General features: G+C 36.8%; 2 protein-coding genes across 5 annotated transcripts; both read left to right on the forward strand.

Annotated features, from left to right (window-relative positions):
• The first annotated feature begins 2,927 nt into the window (after positions 1–2,927).
• LOC109704134 (formin-like protein 7) lies at positions 2,928–15,499 on the forward strand. Of its 4 annotated transcripts, XR_002214190.1 has the most exons (7): positions 2,928–3,005; positions 11,802–11,900; positions 12,136–12,185; positions 13,061–13,131; positions 13,216–13,266; positions 13,349–13,429; positions 15,248–15,499. XR_002214190.1 is itself a non-coding variant. In XM_020224863.1 (5 exons), exons 2-5 carry the CDS (start codon positions 13,066–13,068, stop codon positions 14,628–14,630), a joined length of 261 nt encoding a protein of 86 aa, XP_020080452.1. In that variant the 5' UTR covers positions 12,109–12,185; positions 13,061–13,065; the 3' UTR covers positions 14,631–14,870. The 4 variants fall into 4 exon arrangements, 1 of the variants encoding a protein (XP_020080452.1); XR_002214191.1 differs by lacking the exon at positions 2,928–3,005 and having other exon boundaries at positions 10,081–11,900; positions 12,109–12,185; XR_002214189.1 differs by lacking the exon at positions 2,928–3,005 and having other exon boundaries at positions 10,085–11,900.
• LOC109704133 (protein TWIN LOV 1-like) lies at positions 8,688–10,008 on the forward strand. Its single transcript, XM_020224862.1, has 3 exons — positions 8,688–8,746; positions 9,052–9,733; positions 9,836–10,008. The coding sequence occupies exons 2-3, from the start codon at positions 9,136–9,138 to the stop codon at positions 9,853–9,855; spliced, it is 618 nt and encodes a 205-aa protein (XP_020080451.1). The 5' UTR covers positions 8,688–8,746; positions 9,052–9,135; the 3' UTR covers positions 9,856–10,008.
• Positions 15,500–16,515: the final 1,016 nt, after the last annotated feature.

The following is a 16,515-nucleotide window of genomic DNA, read 5'->3' on the forward strand; positions in this document are numbered from 1 at the left end:
TTTGCGTCTATTTGACGCCAACGCGACTCGGACTTGTCCCGACACTCTCCAGAGCTGTCGACAAGCCCCCACAGCCAGACACCAGGGATCTCACAGCCGCCCTCGCCGGCGTCGGGAGCAAGGGCCGCTGCGGATCCCATCTCGCCTCCGCCGAAAAGCAAAAGTTAAACAGTAAAAATATCGGGGCTCATGAGATGCATGGTGGTGCGCGGTCCGCGAGGCCATTTCCATCTCGTGGACCGCCTGCGGGGGAGGTCCACAGTGGACCTGCCCTTCTCTCTCTATCTCTCTCTATATATATATATATATATAATTTTATTTATAAATATATATATATATATATATATAATTTTATATATAAATATATATATATATATATATATATATATNGTATATTAATTATTATATGTTTAATATATAGCCAAATTTTTGATCCCGAATTTTTAATTGGTGAACGTATAATATCGTATCCGAATAATTACCGAATCCGTTTTTTAGCCGTATTTTTTAACAAATTTAAAAATTAAAAAACGAATTTTATCCGAATTATATCCGTATCGAATTTTTGCCGAACCCGAATTAACTAACTATGTATAGACCCAACATACATAAAAGGCTAGGTACAGCACGAAACAACAGAATTCGTCGAAACTGTAACGGCCACAACCAGACCATTCATAACAAATTAAATAAAGTGCATGGTGGCTTCAGCAAAAACCCCCTTGTAGGCTGTAGCCCCCTGACCTTCATCCTCCTAACGTAGATTTCCAGCGATTGACCAAGCTCTGAACTCTTCTAACAGTTTCGTTAAATCGAGTAGGTTGGTCGTCAAATATGCGCCTATTTCGCTCCTTCCATAGTTCCCAACACATTGCAGTAAAGCATAGGTCAAATAATGTCTTATGCTGCCCTCTCACCGATAACCTTGCTTTAACCCATCGATCGGATAACGCCCCTGGTAGTGTAAGCATCAATTGTCGGGTGGTCGGAATTGTTTGAAGGAGGTCAGTCCACACAGACCTCGCATAGCTGCAGACGAACAGTATGTGTTCCAGATTTTCTCCATTCGCCGAGCAAAGAGCGCAGATTGACGGACCATGCCAACCCCTTTTAGACAAGGCGTCATCTGTCAACATACTATTTCTCGCCGCGAGCCACATGAAAACTTTAACTCTCAGTGGGATCTTGAGTCTCCAGAGGACAGAAATTCTGCAAGCATCTACTCCATCGAATATAAGAAAATTGTAGGCGCGGCGTACCTGAAACTTCCCGTCGTCGTTCCAACGCCATATGGTGTAATCATTGGTCTGAGCTAGGGAGGTATTTTGGATCAGCAGTTTGACTCGCGGAAGCTCTTCCCGTTGTTCCCGTAGACACGACGAAGTTTGGAAACTAATTTTCAAATTTTTTCAAAATAATATAATCGACTTCAGCCCAACGTTGACCGAATTTAGAAAAAAAGAGAGTGAGAAAAAAATCAATAAAATACTAATTTGGGGAAACTAATTTTCGCCCCTTTAATACTAACATGTGGGAACTAGATAGTTTCCGGTGAGACAAATACAGATAATTAAGAATTTCTGCTTTTACGATTTTCTGGCAAATAATCAATAAAACTACAGAAACTTCAGCTCTATACTAATGGAAGCAAACAATAGGAAAGAAACGCTCTTCACTTGAACATACTCTAGTTCAACTAAAAATCTATTTCAATCGTAACTTCACTTTCGGCAAAACTAGCACGCACTTAATCCTGGACTCTTTGAATAATGCTATGCTAACATATGCTTCACGAATTTCTAAAGGAGGATCCGCTTTTTCAATAGTAAAAGAAGTGGTTAGGTACTCATAAACGTGAATCTCATCTGATACTTGAATCACACGGTCCATTTATCTTATGAACGTCGCAAATTTAGTAAGATGACTCACTCTTATTTTATGCATGTTTTAAGTTTCGTAACTAAAATGGGAGAATACTAAAAATTTACTTGACCTGAGTCTTTGCCGTGCTTAATTTGATTAATTGGAGGGTGTGCCTATCATATTGACTTGACTCCTGTATTTTCAAAACTCCTGTATGTTCTTTTGACATATACATTTTAAGGTACAAACCTTGTTTTGTTGGGTGTAAAAATAATTTGTTCGGCGCGTCTTATTCATTCGGTCGATCAAGAAGTGTGTACAAGAAGTGTGAAAAAATGTTTAAAACGTTAAGTATCATATTCAACTTTTAAATTATTTTTTTGAAAACAAAATAAAGACGAAAATTTATAAAACTTACCTGAACTATATCCCATTTTCATTTGAATACCTAAGTTATCAAATTTTGATTTAGTATGCGATCTTTCAATTTGTTGATTTAAGTCACTTTACGGTTTTCTTAGCATAAAATTTAAATTAATTATGAGTTTCAGTAATATGAATTTCATAAAATATGCTAATTAGGCTTGTAAAGATAAGAAATGTATTCAAAAGGGTATGAGTGCATTGAAACTTTCCATAAACTTATAAAGGGTGTGTGATTGAGAAAATTGAAAGTTCAAGGGACTGTTTTGTAAAAGGGCTAAAGTGTATTGTCTGAACACATTTGAATATGGAATTTCACAATAACAAGCGCTGAATTACATTTTTAGACTCTTAAGTTCGATTACATATCATTTCAGTCCAAATTGTTTTAAACTTTAGATTTTTTTTTTTTATTGTCCAAACCTTCGATAGAAGAATATTTACAAGACGAGCCAGTTAGTTAGGTAATATTTATATAATAATTTACAAATTATCAAGAAATAATCAAGAAGTAATAAATAATACATCACCAGAATGCGAGGACCTTTTAGTTCTCAAATTTGGTTTTGTTAAAAAATATTGTTGTGATCAATTTTATCTACAATAGAGACATACATATATAGCTGTCACGTATCCTTTATTATTTATGCTTACATAGAGGAAAAGCTATGCTACTGTTTATCGACACGTGATCAACTAAAGCTTCCATAGAGGAAAAGGTATGCTACTGTTTATCAACATGAAAATTTTTATACTTAGCACTGGTAGCCTAGATATGGTAAATTTTCATTGTTAGCAGATGTCGTACCAAATATGCTGACAGGCCCTGCCATTTGCTTATAGGTTCTTTAGTTCGAAACCTTTTGGTTCCACTGGTGGTAATCCAAAACTGCAGTCCTAAACCAATTGAATACTGAAAACTAATTGAAACCATATAGGTTGTATTCTATTATTTATAGGTCATTCATGTTATTTTGTTTTTCATGCTTTGATCTCTTTGACTGACACAGGATGGAAGGTAGATAAAATCTTCATAAGAGTTGTTTACAAATATATTCAATATGTTAACATATTGTAAAATCATGTTATATTACTGTTATTCAAATTTTGTTTTATTGATTATTATTCATACAAGTTGGGAGCTTTGTGTCTGAATAGAAAGTTGGAAGACAAACTTCCTCAACCCTTTGAATTTTTGAACATGAAGCTCTAGGATTTTAATCCATGCATGAATCAGACCTCTTTGAACCTTTTATATACTAGGATTTTTTGACACCACATATGTATCAAAATTTACGCCTCGTTTGGTTACACACATATCATTTTTTTTTTTCCTTAGCTTAAATTCGATGTGATGAAGTGTAATTGGTGGATGATGGATTGCTTGCTTGCAATCCATCTGCCAAGGATTTTGTTTGGGAACGAAAGAAAATAAATAAAGGAAAAACAACCCAACTTTGTTTTCATCCTTGTATTCTGAAAACTGATGCCACGACACATCCAGCCGGGGCACATCAAAAGTTGACCAATTGTTCTACAGATGGCTAGGTTGTTGTATATATATTTTATTTGACTCCTGCCTCTAGTTGTATATGGAAGANATCACTCACAAGGCATTCACCCAAGAGCTAAATCCGCCCACTGCAAGAAGGAATAGCGTGAATGGCCTCTGACTATAAAAGAAACTTGGAATCAAAACCTGGAAACGTTCTCCTAAAGGGGTCGTACATATATATATAACAGTTTTCTCTGAGACGGTATATAGAACAACTTTTCAACTTGTGGATTCACAAGTGGGATATATGTATATATCCTACTATAACTTACAACGAGGGTTGCAAGACACACCTTACAACCCTCACCACACGCTTTCCACGAGTACGCACACCTTGCCCGCTAGCGTGCTCCGCGCTAGCGTTGTAGGCACGATATTGCATATAATTTATTTATGTATTAATTTTATTATTATTTCTTATTATTTAATTTATTAATTTAATATAAAGGCCAGAGGGAGCGGTTATATTCCTTATCCGCGCGAAGAGGGGCTTTCCGCACTGGAACCTGTGTAGCTGTTTGGTAGATGCTGTTATACATAAGTTTCCAGTTTAAAAAATTGATTTCGTGATATTTTCTATTAAGTTTGCTTTCTTGGCCTTCAAGTTCTTTTTCGAGTTCTATTTAGATCATTATGGTTTCTAATTGCAATTATTGCTTTCTCTATCCATCCCTCCCTCCGTTTGCAATTTTCGGAAACTTCCGCTCCACCATGTTGCTGCTTCCTTCACTCACTTAGATGATTATTGGGGTTCTTAGCCAAAATTGTTGCCGGTAGTGCCATTGTCGCTAACTGCTATAGGAACTTTCCTTATTTTTCTTAATGTACTTCTTACACGTACTAGTATCCTTTTGTGTTGCGTTTTGAATTTAATTATGCTACAGTTGTGTTGAAAGTACATGCAATTTTTGTGGGTGAAATCTCTTATGTTAAATAAGCACAGGGAAAAAAAAAAAAAGAATCCAAGTATAGAATGCAATACAGATGTGTATGACTCTGTACAAATATTACCATCAGGTACTGAAATCGTTGCTTTAAATTGTTCAAAACTGGCTAACTGGACATTTTGTATATGTACTGAATTCTTCGGCAATGTCCTGTTATCCTGAACTCTACCCTTTTCTGCTTTCTTCAGTTGTCTCACCTCCTTTTGATATGTTCTTTTATATGACAAACTTGTCAGATTGAAAAAAATTGCAAGCTATTATAAATTTTTCAGCTAAATTTTGATTATATATAGAGAGAGAGAGAGAGAGAGCAGGGCTGCTGTGCTCTCAGGAGCACAGAGGCCTCTGTGCTCCTGAGCCGTTTTCGATGATGGAGTTTCCAAATCGACGATTAGCTCCATTAAACTTGATCTAGCGTATTTGAAGTTTCTAGAAAATAATTTTTGCCATTTTTCGATATCATTTACCTAGTAATCGAAAGGATTCAAAATCAATAATTTTTAACGGCTGAAAATAAAAATCCTATAAAAAATGGTGATATAGCACTAAAATTTTCGATCAGAAATATTGATCTTGTTGTAGATAGTAAAAAAAATTTTGTATCAAAATTTCATCTGATTTGAATACTTCTACACCGTTATACTTGAAAACAGCAGATATCAACCATTAAAAATTATGGATTTTGAATCCTTTCGATCACTAGATAAATGATATCGAAAAATCACAAAAATTATTTTCTACAAACTTGAAATGCGCTAGATCAAGTCTAACAGAGCCGATCGTCGATTCGAAAATTCCATCATCGAAAACAGTTCAGGAGCACGGAGGCCTCCGTGCTCCTGAGAGCACAGCAGCCCTGCTCTCTCTCTCTCTCTCTCTCTATATATATATCATATGAGTCCGCGCTACTAATGCATTAATAGCACGGAAGACCTTGGTGCTACCAAACGTTTCCTGCCGTTGAATAACTATTTCCCTTTGATCATTTCAACCGTTGCATCATACTATTCAACACCACGGCCCACATCAAACCCTAAAGTGCCACATCATCCCTAACCGCACATCTCTTAATTCCAAATGGCAAAACTTGGTACCACCAATGGACTATTGCTATTAATAGCACATAGTCCTTTCTATATTATATATTATATTATATATAATATTATATATATTATATATATATGATATATATATATATATATTATATATATATATATATATAGTATATATAATATATATATATATATATATATATTAAGTATATATAGTATTTTGATCTTCCTTCCTTTCTCAGCCTGTTTACTTTGTATTCGTTGGCATATTTTTCATTTCACGCTCGTTTGTCCATTTGAATCATGTATATTAATGTAATTTTAACTATATGCTCACTCACACTCTGATTTTAATCTTTGCTGATATTTTACTTTTACTTTATGAATAGTTTATATTTATAATTTTAAATTAACAGTATCTATTCGTCGCAAACGCCCGAGTTATATTACTGAGTAGCACTGATAATTTGGCGTAATGCCCTATAAGGCAGTCTTGCAATAGCTTCGTGAGTACGCTTAATACCAGCTGGGTGATTTGGCTGTAGGGCCTGCTTTACCTTAAAAGGGTCCACATCACCAATCTTAAAGCTCTCCATTTCTCGAATCACTGCGATCATAATTGTGATAATCCGAAGCAGCTCGAGCCCACTTTTTGGACGATTGATCTTTTAGCACCTCTGTAGAACTGATCTCTTGCTTGTATTCTTAATGTTCGGGACATATGAAAGTAGTGCTGTAGCGAGAATTCTCCATAAGTTAATTGTCAAAGGTCGTTTTGAGAAGTGGAATGAATTTTCGACTAGGTATTGTATTGCTGTATTCAGAGCGCCGCTTTTATCCAAAATACAGAGCTACNAAACATAAGTATATATATATCTAAAGTTCGATTTACTGCATTTGTTCTGACTCGTTCATTTGAGGATGATTGGAAGAACTATACCTAAACTTGTTCCATTTAATTTAAATAGTTCCTTCGAAAATGCACTACCAAAGGTCGAGTCGTGATCGCATTCAAACGATGGGGGCCATATATATATGCCGCGGAGCATGAAGATGTGCTTAAAAAGTAATTGAGCCACAACTAGTGTTGCGTATGTATGTGATAAGGGCGTGGAGTTAGCATATTTTGATAAATAATCCACTAAAACAAGCAATGATTGGAATTGTGTGATCAGATCTGCGGCGGAATAGGAAAGGGCTGAAGAAGGCTTAATTTATGGTGTCATATGATCAGTTCTATTTCTTTGTCTAACATGCCATTGATCTAATTGTATCTTTGAAATGTTGCTTTATATTCTTCCTGTTGAAACACATTTATCGCGAGTCATAATAGAGTTGGTGGTGCGTTGGTGAAATTCCTGCATAATGATTGGAATGAGTTTGGCATCTTCTGGCAAATAAATTCTTTGCTTGAAAAACCGAACTCCATCTTTAATTAAGAAGTTAAGGGCTCATTATTTCACCATCCTTATAAAGCTTGGCAAACTGTTGCATTGGAGGTGACTTTCATAATATGGCTCAGATAAGGCAGCTAGCTCTCCTTTTTCATGTTGTCATGATGACACACATCTGGAAACAGCAGGTCTTCCATATTAAGATCTACCCCATTTGCATCCCTAGTGATAGACGCAACTTCTTTTAAAAAAAATATCTTAAAAGCAAGAAAACAGATATAAAGATTGCAAGCAATCAAGCATTTCCTTCCTATACATCTCATGTACAAATTTGTATAAAATGCTTAAAAAGGAACAAAAATATATATATCGAGGCCTAAGTTTTAGCCTTTTCCATTGCCAAACAAACATCGGTTATTGTGTAGACTACGAGTGCTTGGCGTACTCGGCCATCCATCCTGAAGCTCCATTGCTTAAAAGCTGTGTTTAACAAAGCAGAAGAAATTACAACAGTACCAAATGAGAACTTAGCTAAAAAAGTTAGCATTACAAAAAGATCCAGCCATGTGAAAATTGCTTATTAGCTAGTTAGCATCACAAAACGATCCAACCATGTGAAAGTTCTATTATTCTTGAAAGAATCTCAATATACTAGTACAATTGTCACGCCCCTAGCCCGATCCCTTTGGCCGGTTCGAGAGTGTCGAACAGACGCCGAACGGACAGAGCCTCCCCTGTCCGCCCAAGGCTCAACAACATGTACAGATAGGGTATAGAAATTGCATAAGCGGAAGCATACACAAAGGCTTGCACGAGGGCAAGCAATAGTCAAGAGTGAAAGTAAATAACTACACTTAGGGAATCGATTATATTTTTCATCATTTCTTTTCTTTACATCACAGGATCTCAAAATATCGTTTCTTGCTTGCATTTAAATATAAGGATCTTTTACATCATACATGTTTTTTCCTTTAACAACCAAATCATCAAAGTACAAAAGATGATATAATAAAAGGGGTATGCAACTAGAATAAATAAACATCTCGGGCGGTCTCTACCTAGGGCGCGATGCCCTTACCGCGATCGTCCGCCGGCTCGCTGGGTCCCGGCTCTGTGGAAATAGGGGTGTGAGAACTACAAGAAAATTCCCAGTGGGTTCAGCAACCAACCACGCCGACTATCCCACTAGGTCTAATCAGGCATAATAGAATAAAGGAAAGTAAGCAATCAACTAGCAAATGCAGCTAATATGCCTGAACAATATAAAATGATATGCACAATGTAATGCTCATGATGAATGCAAGGTCATAGTGCCAATACCCAATCTCTTCGCTAACCCGTAGGTTTCGCCCTCAACAAACTCACAAACTCAAAATCCCAATAATCGGGGAGATACTCGCTACAACCCGATGGGACCGTCCTCTAGGGAGATACTCGCTACAACCTAATGATGTCGACTCCGGAGTACATCGCCCGAGGGGGAGCTACCACAACTTCGAGCAAGGACTAAAAGTGAGTACGATCAATCCTACATTTGAGGATTTCTAAGTTCAATCCATTCCTTGACTTTAAGGACACTACAACAAATAAGGTTTGTTCCAGCGGTTTTTTAGCCAGCAGTTAAGCTAACTGCTGCTAAAACTATATTATACCAGCATTTTTTATTTTTTCTGTAACATTTAGTAAACTGCTGGTATAGTTGTTACTAATTTTAAATTATATAAATAATATTGGACCGAATTTTATTAGCTTATTTATCAATTGGGCCAACACTTGGGCCAACACTGAGTTTGAAAAGCAATGGACCATCCCTGTAGTGAGCTTCGGGACGAGCTCTTTGGAGCCCTTATGCTCCGATCTCCGCGCCCCGCGACCGTAGGAGGAAGCGGAGGAGGCTGCCCATGGCGAGCTCTGACGATCGATCGGCGCTCGCCCAATCCCTCACCTCGGGCTACTCAGAGTGGATCGCCGAGGCCCTCGACGAGCTCCCGGAGTGCTTCCTGATCACCGATCCCGCGATCCCCGGCCACCCCATCGTCTTCGCGAGCCGAGGGTTCCTCGCCATGGAGCGGTACGCCATGGACGAGGTCTTCGGCCGCAACGGTCGCATCTTCCAGGTCTCCGCCATGGAGCGACGATCCGTGATGGAGATCCGCGAGGCGGTGCGGGAGGAGTGGACGGTCCAGATCAGCCTCCTCAACTACTGCAGGGACGGGGCCCTGCATTGGATCCTGTTCCACATGTGCCCTGTGTTCGAGGCGGCGGGGAGCGGGCGCGTGGTCCACTTTTTGGCGGCCCAGGTGCCGGTCCCTCCGCGGTCTAGGGCGAGGTCGAGGTCGAGGTGGTGTGGGGGAGCGACGGGGATGATGTTGAGAGCGTGTCGGAATGAGCTGCAAATGGATGAGGATCTCGGGTGTAGTCGTGCAGAGGAGTCGTTTGTCGATGAGGGTCTGGGGTGTAGTCATGCAGAGGAGTCGTTTGTCGAAATGCGTAGCGGAGGTTAGTCAACTTTCCCTGTCCCTTTCCTGCATTGGTTTAACTAGAAATACATATGAACTGTTTAGGAATAACAAACGTATTAATTCCACTAATTTCGAACAGGAATTGTGTCAATTTCCTGATTATTAGAGGGGTGGAGGCTGAAGAGCCACCGGTAGCCACTAATTGTGAGAAAGAGAAAGCGGTGAATGCCGCGAATAGCATCGTATCCACATTGAATCGTTATAGCAAGATTACCGGTCGGGTGGTCTGCGGGAAGAGATGCTGTCCTGTTGGCGTTCCATTGCTCAGTTCGTCCTTAATTATCTCTCTCGGTAGAATCAAACAAAACTTTGTATTGTGAGTTATTTCAGATTCCCCTTTCTGTTGGCTAACTATAGTTTACATAGACATACTTGTCAAGGAAATATCTTCTTTAAGACCTATTGATATTTCACCAAACAAAAGAGAAAAACCTTCTCGTTGTTTGTACGCTTTTTTGATATGATTATCTTTTCTGTTGCAAGATTGTGCTTTTTTGAAAGGTTATATCTATCTCTTTCATTGCAAAATTATCTGTGTAGCAAAAAGGCATATAGAATTTGTCAGATTGCATCGTAGAATTGTGTATCAAGTTGGTTTTATGCATTATCTCTCATTTTCACTTGCAGGAAGAATCACTAGCTTGTTTTGAGATCATGGGCATACTAATTTTTTTTACTCAATAATAGTAATCTGAAAGTCCAGTAGGATCTTGTTTCATTTATATTACTTCATTGAGCAAGTGGTTACAGGCATCATCTCCCAATTTCACTTGCAGAAAGAACTCCTAGCTTGTTAGTCTCTTATTGTTCAGGTCATGGGCATAATTTGTTTTTTTACCCAATAATAGTAATCTGAAAGTCCAGTTGGACCTTGTTTCATTGATACTATGTTGAGCAAGTTGGTTACATGCATCATCTCCCAATTTCGCATGCAGGAAGTAATCCTAGCTTGTTTGTCTCTTAATGCTTAGATCATGGCCATACTTTGTTTTGTTTTGTTTTTTACCCAGTAATAGTAATCTGATTGAAAGTCCAGCAGGATCTTGTAATTGCATGATGTATTGGTGGATTTGGGTATTTGAATTGGATCGCTTTAGGATTAGGGTTTTGTATTTGTTGCGGGAAATCCATTTCCTTATTCAATTATCATCTTTCTATATCCCATCATTGTAGACTTAGGGTTTAAATTTCATTTATCAAGTACTTTATTGCGATTTTTATTTTTCCAGTTATACGATAATTAGCATGTTTTTTATCAAGGTTTTAGATATCTTATTTGATTTGATCCTGTACGAATGCCCTGGGTACACCTATTCTAAAGCAGCAGCTGTTTTTTCTTTTAATTTATCTTTTCCATTATTGCTGCTTAACATAGTACTTAGCAACTTTAGTAGATTCCCTTTATGTAATGCTTATTCAATTGATTTAGATGGCTCTGTGTTTGTTTCTAACTACAAATTCTATCTTGGCATTCCCTTTTTTATTGCTGGTACTTTGTATTATCTTCAGAAGATAAGTAGAGAGGCTCACTCAAGGAATGTGTATATATTTTAACACGGCACCGTTCCTAAGACTTATGGTGATGCATGGGGGTGCATTTGGTTCGCGAATTGTAATCACAATGAGCCTGAATGGAACTGGAATGACTTCATCCCTGTGTGCATTTCCCTTGACAAGTGGAATTGCAAATGACGTTGAAACTTGAACTCTGATTTTCTTGAAGGATTGATAAGCTCGTTAATTGATTGGCTACAATATGTGATTTTATTATTGCCATGGGGGTCGTTGTGATCTAATGGTGTATTTTGGCCTCTTCTTTTTTGCAATTAGTAGCTTTCCTTTGTTTAAATGCGTTTTTATTTGAAGGTTATTTCATAGAATATGCAGCTTTCTGACAACTTGATTTGGTGCACCTGAAATATTTGCTGTTCCTTTTGGCCTTAATTGGTTTATGACGTAGCATTCTTTCGCTTATTGTATATTATACACTATAAAGCTTGTTAATAATTTAGCTTCTCTATAAAACTTATTAAATTTCACTGCAGACTTCATTGCTTGCCCTCGATGATTCCATTTTGGATGCCGATCAGGTAGAAAATCTTATTAAATTTTGTCCAACAAAGGAGGAAATGGATCTACTCAAGGTAAATATTCTCTGTTGTACCTAATATAGCTTTTTGAATATTGAGTTGGTCTGTTTCATCTCTAAAATTATGTACACACACACACACACACACACACACACACACACACACACACACACACACACACACACACACACACACACATATTCGTTTCTTTGATTCATGGCAACAGAATGATAGATTTCTTTTTCTTTGTTGACTTTCTTAGCTTGACAGGTTTCTGTTGAAGTTTCAGGGGTATGATGGTGTCATGGTGATAAAGAAAACTTGGGGAAATGTGAGCAGGTTTGTTTCTGTTTTCTTATGCACTCCACTTTGTTTTTGCTGGTTAATTAAAATAGTACAAAACAAGAAAAGGATAAGCTGGCAAATCTTAAATGTCTTCCCACAATGTGTATTTCAGAGTTCTTTGGCGCGCAACCGCGCGCACACAGAAAAAAATGCACTAGTGTGTTACCTCACACTCGCTCAAACGCTCACAATTACTTGGTTCCTGGATTTTGATTTTGACGTCACATTTGCTTCCTGGAAAGCGAAAGGCCCTTTAATTTACTAGAAAGAGAAAAAAAAGAAAAGAGAAGCTTCTTTTGTTGGAGTCGTGCTTGTAACTAGGGCTTCAAACACCGAAATTAGTACTTCTAGATTTGCTAATGATAGAACAGATATTTCCACTTCTATCTCCTGTTCGACTGTACACTCATACAAAAACTGAATCTATTAACTTCTCTGGCAATTTTGCCTTCAGCATCCCACAAAGCTGTTCCAAATAATTAGCCATAGAGAAATTTCATTCGACATGATAATTCCTGAAAACTTCAGAAAACTCCAAACTCGACTTTTCCTGATCTCTGATCATAATCCTTCTTGAACTCGATGATTCTTAAAATATCCAACTAAGTTGTATCTATTCATGCTGTTGAGATCTCAGTTAGCCTCTAGGCTCCGGTTACGGGTAGACCAATGGTAATATGGGAATGGTTCCTAGGTTTAGTGTTTGGAAAGTAAACAAAGCTTCATTGTATCTTCTCAATAAAACATTTTCAGATCATACCCCTGCCTATAGTTGTCTGCTAGTGCTCATGCGCTGATATAAATTTTGTATGTATAACATATAGAAAAAGTGATAATGTATGAAGTAGCTTATGATGTCCCTTTCTTAGAGTTGATGAAAGTACCAAGGGTGGAGTCCAAATTGAGAGTCTTATCCTTTATGATTCAATTCCGATCTCAGGTCAGATAAATCTTATTCACTCTTTTACTGTATTCTGCATGTTGTTTGTCCTGCTCTATCAATGTCAATTTATAAATTTCTCAGGTTGGTGAACTCAAAAATAGCTTGAATGCCATTAACTCTGCATCAGAAGAGGTACATCCAATCTTCTATTCATTAGTGCTTTCGCCATTCCCTTAAATATTATCACTTAATTTTGCGCCCCTCATGCCATCAGGTCAGAAGCTCTGTGAAGTTGAAAAGAATTATGCAGACCATTCTCTCTCTAGGAAATGCTTTAAACCAGGAAAAACTAGGGGTGAGTAAGAATGCCATGTACAATGGTTTACAAAAACAATGCAAAGAAAGCATTTAATTAATTACAAAGAAGTTGGTAATTCTGCTGGTAAAGATATCCTAGTTTCGTTGTGTTGCTTTCCGAAGACATGCAAGTTGGCTTTTTCAATTCAATAAACGCATAGTCTTTCTATAACTATAGTACTTTTCTACAGCATACATCTATTAACATAAACGTGTGACACATTGATGGTATTTTTGCTTCCAAGTTCCAAACACAAGACAATTGATATATGGCAAATTTCAATTTGGAGAACTACATTGGAGCACAGGAGCTTTTGGATTTGCTTGGGTGAACTTGTTCATATTTCTAATAATCAGTTAGGTGTCTGGTATTGACATTCCTAGGTTGTCGAAGAAATGTACGTTGTAGGTTTTTGCTTATGTGTAAAACATTTAGTATGATATTTAATATTTATATACAAGAAGCAAAGATTTTGATTACTTTTTAACTGTTAGTATATCCATTTATGGTCTCTTCTACCTGTCCTTTGGGTTAATCCCATTAAGTCATACAATATTTGAGCTCTGGTGCTTTCTTATCTTTCTTATATCATATTTCAGATGTATTTTCTTGTCCATATCTTGTGTGCACGTTTGAAATGTATGGACAGAGAAAACAGTAGTAGGCAATTTTCTTTCTAGCAACTTTGTATTGATTCTTAAATCGTTCACTCCCCCTCCAGATCTTAAAAGTTCTGATTACTGAGTTTGCATCTTAGCTACTGGACTTATCACTTATTAGCTTTAATAGCTAGCCTAGTAAAACTATAAAATCCATCAAGTCACCTTTCCGATATAGTGACTTTGTACGTTGAGCGTATGTAATTGCTAATAATTAGTTATTGGTGTAGCTCAAAATTAATCTATGTAACTATGAATTGTTTGTTTTTGTCAGAAGTGTTCGAGAAACTAAAATTTGTTCTCACCTTGTGTTGTGGTGCAAATAGTTTGCTAAAGTTTTCAAGTTTTGCTTATGTTGGAGCATGGAATTCTATCTGTTTGACCTGTGTGCTTCTTTTACTATGCTGGAATTATTAAAGAAAGCTTTTAAGCATATTTTATCGCATATTTTTGTGATATTAAATGTTCCTGAACAGAATGATAGATGTAGAAGTTGGGTGCATCATGGTTCTTCATTTGATTTTGAAGCCCCTTTCTAGTTGAAGATTTCTTTACTTTAATTATATGGCTGAGGCAATTCTTTGTAACCTTACACAAATATCTTTTAATGCCAAAAAATACTAATTATTTTTGTAATGGCAATTGCAATGATATTAACTCCTATTTATTTATTATCTATGTTACGTCAGATGCTTTTTTAGGCATCGCTGCTGAAGTGTATGTATGAATTTGTAACTTTATTGTTTGATCTAAGCTGTTTTTTCATCCAATTGTGTTAACTTTCGGTTATGCGAACCGTCTGAAAATGGAAGCTACACTATCATTTTCTGTTGTGAATTCGTCGAGTTAGTAATTGTTGTGCTGTGAGGATTGGTAAATGCACCTATGATTTACTCTTGTTTAGTCAAGGTCTATATTTCCTTAGAAGTTTTTCAGGATATAAGATTTATGCTACTTTCAGAAGAAGATTTATACTAACTTCTAATTAAACGACAATAAAGCTGCTTAATTTGACCGGACTAATAATTGGAACTAAAAAGATTTAGTTCTTATGGCTGTTATGTATACTTTTATTTTTGCTATATGTTACTTATGATAGATTTTCTGTTGGAATGAGCTTATGCAACTTCTATGTTTCAATTTTTTTTTATTACAGATTTAAGCAACAAGCAGGATTTGACGTTCGCATTTCAAGAATGTTTAGCTCGAGCTTTTCACTTTTCTTTTTCTTAGCTTTCTAATATTTGGGGTTCAAATAAATTTTCTATTGCATTGATTTCTATTAGAACATAAACACTTGTTTTGTTGCATTTTATCTCTGCTCTAGATCATTGCTTATAGTTTTGTTTCAAGAATGATTGTATTATTTTATTGCAATTTAGTAATATGGCTCTTTTTTTTTCGGATATTACAGATTGTTGGTTTTACAATTAATATCAAATGGAAAAGCCCTATTGTAATTTGTTGATATTAGTATTTTTTTTTCATAGTAGTTTCAAATTGCCAACGGTCAAAAACTGTCGGTATATACGTCTTACGCCAGTGTTTTTCTTGTAGTTTTAACGACGGTTTAAAAACTGTTGCTAGAGATCATCTTCACCAATGGTTAGTAAAAGTGCTGAAAAAAGGTTATATCAGCAAGGATATTATAACGGTCACCTTCACTTTTACCAACAGTTTTAGAACTGCTGGAGCAAATTTTACCAGCAGTTTTTTTATTCTTTTCAAGCAGTTTTGGCTGCTGGTATATGCCTATTTTTTTGTAGTGGGAAAACCATGCTCAAATGACCCTTACACTAAGGTTGAAGTGTCATATTGTCATATTATCTCAATCATTCTTTTCTTTGCATTCTTTACTATCACTTGTGTCATTTACACTATCAAGTTCTTGTACTCATGCCACACTTGTTTTCTAAGTGCTATATTCTTGTCCTCATGCCAAATGCCACACTTGTTTACTAAGAGTTCTAGACTCGTCAATGTCACTTGCTAGATCTATGTCAAAGTGTCGCTTTTCGTTTACTAACCCTTCTAGGTTCTTGTCACAATCATGCATACAAAGGGATCATCATTCTCACATTCTTACAAACATTGAACATGCATTTGAATTTACATTAGGCTATAAAAAGCTCACAATTAATTCTATTATGCAAGATGCTCAAAAATACACATATGCTCAAAATATGACACTTAGATATAAAGAGATTTTCGATGTCCTTGGAATGCATCACCCACCGTGAGTGGTAGTAGAGGAAAGATGTGAAGCCTATCGCACCTCACGAACGTCGAAGTCGCGTCCTACAACCAAAATAGTGCCAAATTAGGCCCTATATGCATGGACTATTTTCAAACATTTTCGTAACGTTAAACGGAGTTGTCCCACGCGTTTAGGACACCCCCAATTAGGTTTCTACGGGTTCAATT

The sequence above is a fragment of the Ananas comosus genome, unplaced genomic scaffold (assembly GCF_001540865.1).
Source record: "Ananas comosus cultivar F153 unplaced genomic scaffold, ASM154086v1, whole genome shotgun sequence".
In the NCBI taxonomy this organism is placed as follows: domain Eukaryota; kingdom Viridiplantae; phylum Streptophyta; class Magnoliopsida; order Poales; family Bromeliaceae; genus Ananas; species Ananas comosus.